Source organism: Zonotrichia albicollis, chromosome 13 (genome assembly GCF_047830755.1).
Source record: "Zonotrichia albicollis isolate bZonAlb1 chromosome 13, bZonAlb1.hap1, whole genome shotgun sequence".
Taxonomy (NCBI): domain Eukaryota; kingdom Metazoa; phylum Chordata; class Aves; order Passeriformes; family Passerellidae; genus Zonotrichia; species Zonotrichia albicollis.
Genome location: NC_133831.1, coordinates 1,541,750 through 1,556,596, shown reverse-complemented (window position 1 = coordinate 1,556,596; position 14,847 = coordinate 1,541,750). Strand labels below are relative to the sequence as shown.

Sequence of the window (14,847 nt, the reverse complement as noted above, 5' to 3'; positions counted from 1 at the left end):
TGGGCTGTGCTCCTGCCCCACCTCTGCCAGCGTTATCCGAGCTGCTCCTTCCCCACCAACACCGTCTGGCCCTTTCCATGTGCCATCCAAACAGGAGGAGGAGGAGGAGGAGGCAGGCTGTGGGTGGCAGGAGCTGGGGAGTGTTCCTGCTCTGCCATCCCGTAACTGCCTGAGCCTGCAGCAGGGCACCGCTGCAATTTGCAAAGCTGGTTCCTGGCACACCCTGAAGATCAATAATCTACTTAGCTGAAAGTTTGCTGCATCTCTGTTCTGCCCTGCATTTTCTCCCATCCCTTGATTGGAGATTTCTTTTGGATTCCTTTCCTTCAGTCCTTCAGTCTCCTCTCAGGAGCCTTGTGCTCCGTTCATCCCATTTGTTCAGGGTTTCAGCCTGTCCTGTGCTGCTTCCTCTGGGTGTTGTGACCAGCCTGACCCATCCCCTCTGCTCCAGCAGCCTGGGGACACCTGTGACAGGCCAGCGAGGGCAGCAGTGACAGTGCCATTGGTGTCACAGCCCTGACTGTGTCCCCACCTCCAGCCTGTGCAGGAGTGTGGGATGCAGAGCAATTCCCTGCAGAGATGCTGCCCTGGGAGCCCTGGGAGAAAGGCTTCTCCTCCAATATCACTGGGAGGAGAGGTGTGGGAGTGGGTGTGAGGGACAGCACTGCCCTGAGTCACCCCACAGTGGAGCCACTGGCATCCAGAGCAGTTCTCAGCTCCCCACCTTCCTTAGCCAGCTGCCTGCTGGGCCCATCTGACCCTTCAGGCTCAGTGACCCTTACCCACAGCCCGGGGTGCTGCATCCCATGGGCTGTTTCCCCCTGGATTTTTGGCAGCTGTCCCTGTGGCTGTGGCGCCCAGGAAAGGGTTACAGCTCTCCAGCTCTGAGCGGTTCAGTTTGCTTTGTTCAGTGCAATGCATATTTCATACGCTCAGCTTCCCAGCTGGCAGAGGCCTGGAAACCCTGCAAGCTGTCGGGTATTGTCTCTCTCCTTCTCCCCTTGTTTGTTTGTTGGCTTTTTTGGGGTTGTCATTTTTGTTGGATTTCTCTTTTTTTTTTTTCTTTTTCATCTTTCCCAAATTGCTGTCTCTCACCAAAGCCCAGCCCTGGTGCTGACAAAGGGGGGCTATCAATAGCTGAATGGCTCCCCAGCTGTAGCCGGGGCTGCAGCCAGGGCTTTCACGGGCAGCAATTTCCTCGCCGGGGCTGCAGAGGGAGCGTGGGGACACAGGCAGGAGCTGGCAGCAGGAGGACGCTGTGCCACGGCCTTCCCCCCCTTCCAAAGGTTGTCATTAGCTCGTTTATCCATATGCAAGCTGTCGTGCTGGACGGGAGCAGGCTCGGTCGTGGCTGTCCCTGCCTCCCGAAAGCCACCAGCATCTCTGTCCCCTCCTCCCGTGCCCCCCGTGGCTGTGCCATCTGCTCCCAGCCCTGCTGCTTGCCAGAGCCTCGGTGGGGCTGGGGGCAGCTGCCTCTGTCCCCCGTGCTTGTGATGCAGCTCTTGGCTGTTGGTGTCCCCATGGAGGGGACCAGGGGCGGCTCCACCTCGCTCTGATCATCCCAGATCTCTTCAGAGCCCCTGGGGTGGTGCCCACTGAGCTGCCAGGGTTGTTTTGGAGGACTGGGCACCCCCTGGTTGAGTTGGGTATCCGTGTGGGATTCTCCTCACCCATTCAGGAATCCCAGCACAGCTGGTGAGGCTGTAGCTGCTCTTCCGCAGAGGCCAGAGATGGGCATGTGCCCCCTGTGCCTGGCACTCCTGAGAATGCCCAGGGATGGGCATGTGCCCCCTGTGCCTGGCACTCCTGAGAATGCCCAGGGATGGGCAGGATGAGGCACCTGGCCCTGCCTGTCCCAGAGGAACAACTGAAGGAACACCTGGATTGTTCCTGTCCCATCCCATCCACACCTCAGCCTGGACCCGTTCATTCCTTGTCCTCAGTGCTCCTGCACCTCCAGAGCAGCTCTCCTCCAGTTTTTCACTGCTTTTCTTGTCCCTGCTCCATCCCATCCTCATGTGTTGGTACCTGGATGGTGAATTTACCCCATCCCATCTCCCATGAGGAGCTTTCCCTCAGCTCCATGATCCCTCCCATCAGGCAGTGTGGGGAATGTGTTGTTGTATTGAAGGCAGTCTGGATTAGATCTGCAGCTTTTCTTCTCTCTGCAACCCCAGCCCTCAGGATTTCTGGCACAATCCACCTTTGATAAAAACACTCTGCATTTATTCCCATTTTCCATTTGCCTCAGCTCCTTCCAGAGCCCTCTCAGTGCTGGACACTGCACTTGTGTGTGTTCCAGTTATTTTCTATTTTTTTGCCATATTTCTCTCATCTCCTCAGGATCCTGTTTTGTGTCCTGACCAAGTAATTCAAGAGTCTCCACTTTGTTGCCCAGGCTGCTTTTGTTCCTGTATAAACATTTTAGCTGCTTCTCATTGATCACATGCTGTTCCTTACTCAACTCAGGCATTGATTCCATTCTCAGATGTATTTATATCTCCTTCCTTCTTTCTGTCTGCCCTCTGGTTTGGGTTTTATTTTTAATTTGTGGCCATAGCTCTGTTTTATTTCTTCCTGGTAGTGAAATAGAGGCAGAGGTTGCAGTAGCATCATGTCCTGTTGTTTCTCAGCTGAAAACTCTTCCCATCACAGGGACAGCCCTGATTCCAGGAGAATATTTCCTTGCCCAGGCTGCTTTTGTTCCTGTATAAACATTTTAGCTGCTCCTCATTGATCACATGCTGTTCCTCACTCAGCTCATGCATCGATTCCATTCTCTGATGTATTTATATCTGCCAAGAGGAGCCCTCTTTCCACAAGAGTTTCCTTTGAGCTCACCTTTGTCACAGCACCCTCGAGATGTGCAGGATTTCTCTGCTTTGCCCCGCGCAACTGAAGAACGAGTCTGGACTCTTCACTTCTTGGTCTTGAGGTTGTTTATTAATTTTATCTATAAAATTTCCTTTCTGCCCAGATGAGATCTGCTCAGCAGGGCAGCCACAGGCACTCTGTGTTGTCCTTTTATACTACAAACTACATATAACATATTTACACTTAATTCCCAATACCCATCACCTGTGTTAGACAGTGCACTTCTACTCCAAACCAATCCCAAAGTGCCAACACCAATGCAGAAAATGGAGAACAAGAAGAAGAAGGAGAAAGGCTGGACATGGCCAGATTCCTCCATCTTGTCCCCATAACCCCCCATACCAAAAATCCTAAAATCTACATTTTCACTCTGTGATTATTTTATTATTACACTGTTCAAACCTGTGTGACCTTTCCCAAACTTGGCTCGTTTTCTGCCATGCTTTTGGGATCATCTGGAGCTGATCAGGCTGGGAACCTAAAAAATTCAGTATTGCCTAAAAATATAGACAATCACTTTTGTTTTCAGTGGAGCAACGTTTGCTGTAAGTAGAGGGTTGGGTTGTTGAAAATAAGTTTCAGTGTTCCAGCTCCACTGTGCACCAGCCTTGCTTTTAAATTTATAACTCTCCAAAATGAAAAGTAAATGGATTGTGTTATTCCCAGCCCTTTTATAAAAGTTAACATTGCAAAAACAGATGTGAAATGTGGCCTCGCAGATTACAGCCTGAGCTTGGGGTTTTTTGGTTGGGGTTTTATTTTTTCCTTGCTCTCTGTGTGCTGTGTCCCTGAGGAGCAGAAATCTGCCTTTTTCCAGCAGGAGGAAAATTGTTCTGTGTCTGAATTGCCTCCTGCCAGGCTCGTGTGGATGCTGCAGGACACGGAGCTCCAAGGAACCATAATGCCTCTGCAAAACCAGGCAGCTTAGCAGGGAATCTTTAATTAGGAAAGTTCAGATTGCCTGGGAATTTGGTAATGCTCTAACACACCTCCCAGTCCTAGGACATCCATTGCAGTGTGGCCCTGGGAATGGTGATTAGAGGCACTGGTGAGCAGGTTATTATCCCCAGCATCCTGCAGGAGGCAGGTGAGCACATCCTCACTTCCCACACCAGGCCTGCCTGTGGCGGGGTCTGGAAAAGCAGAGTCTGGGCCAGGCCTGGAGCTGTTGGATGCTGTGCTCAGCCTGGAGAAAAGGAGGCTTAGGGGGCACCTTGTGGCTCTGCACAGCTCCTGACAGGAGGGGACAGCCAGGGTGTGTCAGGCTCTGCTCCAGGGAACAGGGGCAGGACGAGGGGAAACAGCTTCAAGCTGTGCCAGGGGAAGCTCAGGGTGGACAGCAGCAGGAATTCCTTCATGGAAAAGGTTTTCAACCTTCCCCAGGGAGGGTTGGAGCCCCCGTCCCTGGAGGTGGCACTCAGTGCTGGGGACGAGGTGGGCATTGGGCACAGCTTGGGCTCAATGATCCTGAAGCTCTTTTCCAGCCTCAGTGATCCTGGGATTCTGGGACAGGCTCTGGGCCACCAAAGCCTTGGAGGGGACAGGGAGGTGTCTGGAGGGAGTGAGGAGCCTGTCTTGGGTGCAGGACAGAGCTGGGTCAGTCCTTCAGGCTTTGTTGTATCATTTCCTGTGCTCTGGTATGTTAAAAAAGCTCAGCAAACCCCAGGAAGAAGTGACTTCTCTGGCAGAAGAGGTAAAAGGGCTCTGTCACTTCCATAAACCTCACATACATAAATTATTGGCTTCTATTAGTCACTTTAGGGCTCAGTTGCTTAATTATTTTGATCACAGTAATCATTTATTTACAAGGTGGGGAAAAATGCCAAGCACTTCCAAGCTGAGCAGCGCAGCAGGGAGGAGGCAGGGCTGCAGAAGCATTTCTTTCCTCCCCACAAGTCAAAATGCTTTTGCTGCATGGAGTTACAAGGTCCTTTTTGAGGTCCCTGCTGAGAGATGATGCTCTGATCCACAGCCTTTGGTTCTCCCCCAAGAAAGAGGTTCCGCAAAACCAACTTCTGATCCCTGTGCAGGAGAAGGATCCAGGGAGAGCTCAGAGCCCCTTCCAGGGCCTAGAGGGGCTCCAGGAGAGCTGGAGAGGGACTGGAGATAAGGGATGGAGGGACAGGACACAGGGAATGGCTTTAAACTGAAAAGAGGCAGGCTTAGATGGGATATCAGGGAGAAATCCTTCTCTGTGAGGATGTGAGGCCCTGGCACAGGTGCCCAGAGCAGCTGTGGCTGCCCCTGGATCCCTGGCAGTGCCCAAGGCCAGGCTGGATAGGGCTGGGAGCAGCCTGGGATAGGGGAAGGTGTCCCTGCCCATGTGGGACTGGATAAACTTTGAAATCCTTCCAACCCAGACACTTCCATGGCTCTGTGAGTATGTGGGAGGTGAAGGGGAAAGGAGGCATCTGGTAGGGTTTAAGTGGATCTCTCTAAAACCTGTTTGCAGCCTGAAGGTATTTGGTTTTTCTCCTAAAATCTGTTTTCCTCCCAATGCCCAGCCCAAGAACACGCTCTCACCTCCTCAAACCTCACCCTCCAGCTTCCCCTCTGTGTGTCCCACATGTTTCTGCTCAGGAATCCACCGTGCCTTCCCTGCTTCCCAGAGAGGGACAGGCAGCTCTGAGCCTTCCCTAACTCCATGAGATCTGTTAGAGCTCCGAGCTGCAGCTCCTGGTGGGGCAGAGACCGCAGGGAACAAACGAAAAAATGAACGAATAAACGGCCCCTCAACAACCCAGGCCTGTGCCAGCCAGGGTTCCCAGCCCTTTACACACCACCCTCCTAATAGAGAGGTAAAATGGCAACGGGGAGAGGGGAAATATGCATTTTCTAATCACCCAGATTTAGGCCTTCAAAGGATTTATTACAACCTTTTATTTCCATGCGTGGAAAATGGAATCTTATCTCGCCAGCCGGCTGGTCCAGCTCCACTGCCTTTGGAGCAGGGAGCTCTCTAACAACCTCCAGGGCCACACTGTGCCTGGCTGTTAAACTTGCTGGAATGCATTAAAACATGGCCCTGGGAGAGGGGGAGATGGTGCACTCAGCAATGGGATGCCTCCAGCAGCTGCTGGTGCCATCGAGCCGTGCTGGAACAGCAGGAGCCACCAGGGCTGGGGGGAGAAAGGAAACCCCAGCTGTGTGTGCCATCCCTGCTGCCAGAGCCAGCCAGCACGGTGTACCTGGCACTGCAGAGGGGTCAGCTGGCAGGAGATGAATGCCATGAACCTGCAATTTGAGTTGCTGCTGTTGGGGAGCAGTGCTGGGGCTGCCTGTGCCTCATTGGGAGCAGTGCTGGGGCTGTCAGTGCCCCTGTGCCATGCTGGGTCTGTCTGTGCCCCCTGTGCCATGGTGGGAGCAGTGCATAGGCTGTATGTGCCACACTGGGGCTGTCTGTGCCCCTGTGCCACGCTGGGAGCAGTGCTGGGGCTGTCTGTGCCACACTGGGGCTGTCTGTGCCCCTGTGCCATGCTGGTGACACTCTGAGGGCAGCAAGCAAAATCCTATTAAGGTAACGTCACGGCCCCTCCGTTTTACTGTGTGCAAGCCAGCCATAACATCATTAAATTACACAACAAGGAGGTGCCTGCTGCCAAGGGGCTCTGCTCGAGATAAGATGTGGCTTGAGCCGCTGCCAAAGTTGGAGTTGATATGACAGGGAATTTGGAGCGGGTTCAAGGCTTGATTCACACCAGACATGGCACTGTGCAGGTAAATCAGGGCGGGATTGATCCCTGGGGCTCTGCAGGTACCTGGCACTGTGGAATCCTGGGCAGGATGGGGCTGGAGGGGGTTTGGAGCAGACAGATTTACAGCTGCTCTCATGCTCAGGGCTGACAAGAAGCAGCCAGAGCCTGGCAGGGTGTGTAGGTGAAGTTCAGGGAACTGTTTGCAGGTTCTCAGCTCTGCCATCCCCTCCCCAGCCCTTCTGGGGAGTGGGAAGTGGCCTGAACACCAGGACACTGCTCAGGAAGCTGCTTGCTGTGTGATGCCACAGCTGGAACGTCAGGAAAAGGAGGAGAAGAAAGAGCTGCACCATAAAACTCCACACTGCCTGTAAGAGCCCTGAAGCCAGCCTTGCTGGTCCCTCTGTGCCACCCACCATGTCCCTGCCACTCTTGTCCATGGAGGCTTTGTGCCTCTTGTGCCCTTCGTGCCCATTGTGCCCTTTTTTGTGCCTCTTTGTGCCCTTTTTCGGATCCTTTGTGCCCTTTGCTGCTGCAGGTGTGGAATTTTGCTCCAGGCCCTCCAGACCTCATGGATAGTCTGGGCTTCAGCTCCATCTTTCAGATCCCTGGGGAGAACTCACCCAGCACCATCCCCACCTTGCCATCACTCAGCAAAATTCCTCACTGGCATTAATGACTTTTCTTTCCTGCAGCATCTTCCAGGCAGGGAATTGATGCCCAACCAGGGCTCTGGAAACCTGGGCTGTGTGTGCAGAGGTCCCCTTGTCACCCCATCCTCCAGGACAGGACATCAGGAAGGAAATACTTTAAAATGATGCCTAGGAAGCAGTTTTCTAAGCATTTTCCATTAGGGAAGCTTTGTTTCCATCAGAGGCTGCAGAGCCTGCCCTGCCCTGGGACTGCCTGGCGCTCCAGCATTGCTATTACAGCTTTCCCTTGTGGCCCTGTTGCTGGCACTGCTGAGTTTTGGGGTCCCAGATGGATCCTGGCCATTGCAGCAGCTCAAGTACAAAGTGGCTGGGAAAGGGGCTTGGAATTCCTGTTCCTGAGCTGTTCTCCATGGAGCAGTGTGTGCAGGCACATCCCACAGCACCCTGCCATCCCAGCAGTGCCTCTGCACACCTTGGTTGTGGATTTCAACTGACAGAGAATGGGTTAGATGGGAGATTGGGAAGGAATTCCTGGCTGTGAGAAGCTCTGGCTGCCCCTGTGTCCCTGGAAGGGCTCAGAAAGGACCATCCCATCCCCAAGAGTATTTCCTGCACTTCTGCATGTGTGATCTCTCTCCCAGCAGCTGGAAGTTCCAGGATGGCAATCCATGTTTTCCTATAACACAGATGCTCATTGCCAGTGCTTTGGAAATCAAAAACACCTGGATGAGCCCTTCCAAGTGAGGAGAGAGGTCCTGCAGGTGGGCAGGGTGTGGTGGAGCTTGGCCAGGGCTGGAAGAGCCCATGGTGTGGCTCCTGTGTGTCACCCTGCATGGTGCCTGACATGCTGCTGGGGTCTCGGGTTTCTGTGGTTGAAATGACCCCCAAGGTATTAGAAAATCTCTTTTTTCCCAGCCCCACGACTAAAGAAGTCGAGATTCCTCAGTTCTGCTTTTCAAGGTTGTTTATTTTCTCTTAATCTATTCCATTCTTTCTCTGACCTGCTGTGATCTGTCCGGCAGGTCGGGTTGTGGCACAGTCCCTGCCCTTGGGGTGGTGTTGGATTTTTGTACTAAGAACTACCTGTACTTTATTTACAATAATTTTCCAATACCTATCACCTATGTTAGACAGTCTGTCTCTACTTTATTTACAATAATTTTCCAATACCTATCACCTATGTTAGACAGTCTGTCTAAATCAATCCAAAAATCATCACAGCCGAAGATGGAGGACAAGAAGGACAGGACACACCCAGATTCCTCCATTTTGGTTCCTCCTCTTGAACCCCCATTCTAAAACCTCAAAATTCTACTTTTTCACCCTGTGACAAATTCACTATCGTTCTACTCAAACTCTTGTGGCTTGTAAATCCTCACACAAAGCTGGGAATTGTTTCCATGGGCTGAAATGGATGGCACAGGTGTTTGTGACTCCATGCCAAGGTCTGGAGTCATGCAGGGCAGCCAGAGCAATGTGACCCTGGGGACAGGTGACGGGAGCTGCACTGACCGTGTGCCTGTCCTAGGTGACCCCGGGCCTGGAGGGACAGGAGGGGGAGCTGCAGGTGAAGGGGCCCTCGGTGTTCCGCGAGTACTGGAACCGACCCAAGGAGAGCGCGGACGCCTTCACGCCCGACGGATGGTTCCGGACAGGTACGGGGACAGGGACAGCAGCGGGAACAGTGCCTTGGCACAGGGACAGGGACAGGGACAGGGACAGCAGCTCGGGGTGGCTGGGAGGGCTTGGAGAGAGCTGGGAGTGCAGGCTTGATGTGCTTCCATGCCAGCCTCGGCCATGGTGAGTCACCGAGTGATGGGGGGCTGTTTGGGGTCCTTTGCTCTATAATACCGCTGCTTAATGTTTTCCTGGGAATTCAGCTTTGCAGACAGGTGGGATTTGTCTCAATTTACACAGGGATTGTGTCTCAGAATCATTAACCACCAACTAGAGCCCCCTGAGAGGAGGGTGCGGCCAGGTGGGGGTTGGGTTCCACTTCCAGGCTTCCAGTGATTTGAGGAAATGGCCTCAGGCTGTGCCAGGGGAGGCTCAGGTGGGATATCAGCAGGAATTTCATAATGGGAAGGGCTGTTCATTGGCAGGGGCTGCCCAGGGAGCTGCTGCAGTCCCCATCCCTGGAGGTATCCAGGGAAGTCCTGGATGTGGCACTCAGTGCTCTGGGATGGGTGTCACAGTGGGGATCGGTCACAGGTTGGACTTGATGACCTTGGAGGTCTTTCCCAGCCTCAGTGATTCTGGGATTCTCTGATTTCCCCATTCCCCTCTTTACCGTGTGTTAGCAGTGCTGTGGTGGCAGCAGTCAGGCTGGGTTTCTGATGCCTCCTGTGTAACCTGATTTATTGCTGGTTCCTGGAGAAGCTGTGATTTATTCTAATTGTTCTCCCGAAGCAGAGCTCACTCTGCCAGCAGTGTCACCTCGAGTCCCCAGGCCAGGCGGGCACCGCAGGCTGGGACCGGAGCATCTCCAGCCCTCACGTGGGGTGCAGGGCAATCAGCTTCAAAAATTTTTTTAGTCAACACTCCTGATGAATATTTCAGCTGCAAAGGAATAGCGTGCATTAATTATTGCAAAGAGATGTCTTTAGGAGAAAATGATTTTGAAATTCAGTTTAATTTCATTGTAATGCGCCGCAAACAGGAAGGGAGTATGTGTGTTTAATTGGCTCTCGGGGGTAAGGCCGGGAAGATGGCATGCCTTTGTCACAGGCCATTAGTGATACAGACTGCATAATGAGGGACTACAATCAGCTCACAGCTGCCGGCTCCTACGGGGAGAGAATGATATTAAATAGAAATCAGTATAAATTAAACTTAACCCTTTCGCCAGCCGAGCAAAGCTCAGGGCTGGAAACAAGGGAGGGGAGCAGTGGCAGGAGTGGGGGGTTCAGGGTGGGTCAGGGGGGGCTTGGACAACCCCCTGAGCAGGCAGGTGACCTCCCTGATGTCTCCCTTCCTTCAGGTGGGAGGTTTGAACTCCCTTCTCCATCCCTACCCCCACTCTGCCTTCCTTCCCTTCCTTCCCTCTTCTGCTCCATCTCTCCTGGATATCAGGTCACTGGGACTGGGTTTTTCCCAAGCCTCATTTATTCAGCAGTGCCAGGAGCAATCCCATGGCCCCGTCCTCACCCTGCCTGCCCCAGCCTCATCAGCAGCCTCTGGAGATCACTCAGAGGTGGCAAATGTCCTGTGGTGGTAAAAAACCCCTGAGGGAATGAAAGGGGTTGTGTCCTGTCACAGGGATTGGATCTGGAGGGTGAATTATCCCCATTAAGCACAAACTGGTTACCCTGGAGCCAAAACCATACTGGCAGGATCCAGCAGAGGTGAATCCAGGCTGTAATTCCCTGTGTCTGCCACTTCCAGGTCATCCAGGTGAGTGTTTTACAGGTGAGGCTGAATGGCAGCACAGGGTGTTCCCAAAGCCCCAGCCATGGCTTTCCTGACTCTGTGCCAGCCTGCTGCTCACTGCTGACCCTGGTGGTGTCCCCAGCAGTGACCTGCAGGCTGCAGGTGGTGGCCAGGTCCCTCAGGGCTGGGCTTTCACAGAGTTATGGAGTGGATTGGATGGGCAGAGACCTTTAAGCTCATCCTGTCCCATGAACAAGGACACCTTCCACTAGACCAGGTTGCTCCAAGCCCTGCCCAAAAAAAAGGGGGGAAAAAACCCAGTGATTGATGAATTCAAGGTCATGGCTCTTCTGAGAAGCCTCTGAACTCCTGGTGGTGCAGAGGGGATGTGCTGTTGCTCCCATCCTCTTTATTCCCTGGGATTTGTGCTGCTGGCTGCTGATCCCTCCATCTCTCATTTCCATCCGAGTGAATTTGATTATTTTTATTGTATTAACGCTGTTGACAGAGCTGCTGAGATCAAAGTCCCCTCCAGCCATTTCCAGGGAGACTGCTGGGTTTCCACCTGCTGTCATCCATCCAAGTGGCACCGAGCCCTCTGAGGCCGAGCTGAGCCCAGAGGAAAAATGCCTGTGGGCATCTGGCTGCTGTCCCTGCTGAGCCTGCCCAGCTCCTGCCCAGCTGTGCCAGGCCCTGCCAGGTGAGAGGCAGCCTCAGACCCTCACCTGCTCCTGAGAGGGGAAAAGAGGGAAGGAAGAGGTTTTTTAGGATGAGGCTCTGGCACAGGATGCCCAGAGAAGCTGTAGCTGCTCCTGGTTCCCTGGAAGTGCCCAAGGCAAGGTTTTGGAGAAACCTGGGACAGTGAAAGGTGTCCCTGCCCATGGCAGGGGGTGGACCTGGGTGGTCTTTAAGGTCCCCTCCAACCCAAACCATTCCATGATCCTGTGAGCAAAATCCTGTGAACCATGATCCAGTTCCCAAAACTTGGGAATTGGAGGAAAGCAGCAGAGAAACAGCAGCTTCCATGGTCATCCTGATGTCCATCTATCCCTCCATCATCCCTCCATCCATCCCTCCATCCATCCATCCACCATCCATCCATCCATCCATCCATCCATCCATCCATCCATCCAACATCCATCCATCCATCATCCATCCATCCATCCATCCATCATCCATCCATCCATCCATCCCTCCATCCATCCATCATCCATCCATCCCTCCATCCATCCATCCATCCATCCATCCCTCCCAGCCCTGCCATGCCCCCCTGGGCCATGCCCTGGCACTGCCAGGCTGTGTTGTCCCCACTGCCAGGTGGCTTTGGAAGCACAGGAGGGTTTGGGTGCCCACCATGGTGCCCAAATCTGCCAGTCCTGCCGTGCTCCCCGGGCAGCCACGGGGCCTGAGAGCAGCCTGCTCCCCCAGGGAAGGGCAGCTTCCATTCACATTTGCCCACAGATCCAGAAAATTAGAATCTGGTGTATTCAGGGAGATTTATTTTCAATTACAGGTTAAGGCTGAGACATGAAATAGCACCGGGTTTGAAAGTAGTGCATAAATCCTGCAACAAATCCATGTATCCCTGCTCCATATAATAAGATTTTATTGATTGCTATATTGTATCTGTCAGAATAAAACTCTCTTAATGCATGCATCAGGATGGAGAAGATAGAGAGCTTGTTGGGAGTAGAATCTGATTCAAGAATCAATGCACTTTGATTAATATGTCGTTAAGAAAGTAAGAGTTATTTAACTTGTTTGATGCACACTGCAGAATGATGACTCATATCTTTTAAATTTCTTTCTTTGAGCTGCATTTCGAAAACCCCCACAACCTTGGAGCTGTTTTTCACATTGTTACATCTTGGTTTATCAGTGAATTTTTGCTGGATCCTTCTGCCCAGGTCACAAATGCCCCTGAACCCCATCAGTAATAAATCCCATGCCCAAAACACTTCTCATATCCTGTTGGTAAGGCTTTAGAGGGACAACAGAGTGGACCTGGTGTTTCTTTATTCCTTCTGGATGTTCTGCAGTGAAGGAGGAACTCCAGGGAAAACAAAACAAAACAAACAAAACCCAACAACAAAAAGAAGTTGTTTTTCCACTGTGATTACAAATCCAAGCACCAAGGACAAGCCCTGGCTGAGCTGGGAGCATCCCACTCAGCCCTGAATTCCCAGCTGGCTCCAAAATTGGGACATGCAGCCCTGAGTCCCAGTGCAGGGGACGATCCCAGTGCCTCTGCCTGCTCTCAGTCACCTCCTGCTGTCCCTGTGTCGTTTTCAGACTCAGCTGACACCAGCTGCAGATCCCTGCCATTCCCAGCCTGGCCCCTGCACATTCCACACAATCATGGAATACTCTGGGGGAGGGAGGACCTTTCAATGCCATCGAATGCAACCCTCCCATCATGACTGGAGCAGCAGGAGGGGCTGAGGGAGCTGGGAAGGGGCTCAGCCTGGAGAAAAGGGGGATCAGGGGGGACCTTGGGGCTCTGCACAGCTCCTGCCAGGAGGGGACAGCCAGGGGGGGAAACAAGGGACAGGATGAAACAAAATGGCCTTGGAGAAGGTTTAGGGTGGAGGTGAGGGAAATTCTGTGGAAAGGGCAATGGTGGAGTCCCCATCCCAGAAAGTGTTGGAAAAACATAGATGTGACACTTGGGGACATGGTTAGTGGTGACCATGGTGGTGGTGCAGGGCTGATGGTTGGACTTGATGATCTTAAAGATCTTTTCCAGCTAATTCCATGAATCTGTGATTCCCACCCCTTCTGGTGGGAAAGGCAAAGCCTCCTGCAGTTCCCAGCACAGAGCTGTGTGCTGTTTGTAGGAAAGGCCCTGGGCAGGTCACCCCCAGCTCCTGCCTGCTCTGGGGCTGTGCCCTGAGGAGCAGGAGCAGGATGCAGCCCTGTGCCCCTGGCTCAGCCTTTTCCCCATGCTTGGCTGTCCCCAGGGAGCAGCAGGTGTTTCCCTGCCAGGGGAATTGCTCACATCCGTGGGTGGAGCACAGACACCTGAAAGAGAAAATACTTGAGGCTGATCAAGGCAGATTATAAATAGAAATGCATCTAATTAGCATCTTAATCTGCAGGTTTTCTGTTTGTTTGCAGTGGCTTTCCTACTCACAAATCCAGCTAATGCAAATTCTATTTTTACAGAGATGATTCCCTAATTGCAATGTGCTGGAATGATGTGAGATCCCAGCGGATGGAGCAGCTCCTGCCAGGGGTCAGCTCTGGGCTGGGGTGGCAGGGCAGCACTCAGCTGCTGCCTTTGGGACCCTCCTTCCCACAAATGCCAGGGAAGGACACCCCAAAAACGCCAGGGGGACCCCAAACACGCTGCTGTAGGAAGGGGCAGGAGCAGAAGCCAGACCAGGCTCCCCTTTCCACCCAGCCCTAATTTAAGAAGTGTTTCTAAAATTAAAAACATGAAGATGGAATATTTTCTGGTATATCAGCCTTTATCACCCCCAGAGGCTCCTTACACACACTCAGAGCACTTTGGAGAGAGAATTCCCTTTTTTGCTTCCTGCTTGAGTATTTATTCCTTCTCCTTGAGGATTCAGTATTTCCAGGCTATTTCCATTCCAGTATTTCCAGGTTTGCCTGGCTACTGGAGGCCTTGGGGTCACCAGCACATGGGTAGGGTGGAACTGGATGAGCTTTAAGGTCCCTTCCAACCCAAAGCATTCCGTGATTCCCTGATTCTGTGATTCTGTTTCCCTGGCTGCTGGTGAAACTGATGTTTTCAGCAGCTCAGAGTGACTTGGGATTTTTGTAGCTGTAAATGAGAGCAGCTTTTGGCACAGAATTTGTTTACTCTCTGAAGCTCTGCTCTCGTCGTATCAAACATCTTGGATGCCAACGCTTCCCTTCTTTGAGAACCTCTGCTGCACTGAGGCTCCTTTCCAGAGGCACGGAGCAATTGCTCCCCAGCTGAGAGGCAGTGGGAACAGCAGGCACCTGCAGCTCCAAAATCCAGCCCTTCCCTTTTGTTCTGTGGCTGCTCTGCTGCACCAGTGCTGCTCCCACAGCCCGGAGGGTGAGCCTGGCAGCAGCCCCTGGCTGCTGGGGATCATTCCTCCCATCCCATCTTGGTCAGTTCCATCCCATGTCAGGGATTTAGGCAGGAATGGTTCCCTGTGAGGGTGGGCAGGCCCTGGCACAGGTGCCCAGAGCAGCCTCTGGATCCCTGGCAGTGCCCAAGGTCCTAGGTCACTGCATGGAAAAGAAGAGGTGATTCTGCCTTT

At 52.8% G+C, this 14,847-nt stretch overlaps 1 protein-coding gene across 7 annotated transcripts in view; it reads left to right on the top strand.

Moving 5' to 3' along the window:
• ACSF3 (acyl-CoA synthetase family member 3) overlaps positions 1-14,847 on the top strand; it is a 53,166-nt gene that overhangs the window by 27,190 nt on the left and 11,129 nt on the right. For 6 of the 7 annotated variants that reach the window (XM_074550720.1, XM_074550723.1, XM_074550721.1 and 3 more), the window contains one exon: positions 8,748-8,874. The exons of the other annotated variant lie outside the window; for it this stretch is intronic. In XM_074550720.1, coding sequence (XP_074406821.1) covers positions 8,748-8,874 — 127 coding nt within the window. The remainder of the gene's footprint in view (positions 1-8,747; positions 8,875-14,847) is intronic. 7 annotated transcript variants of the gene reach the window in all.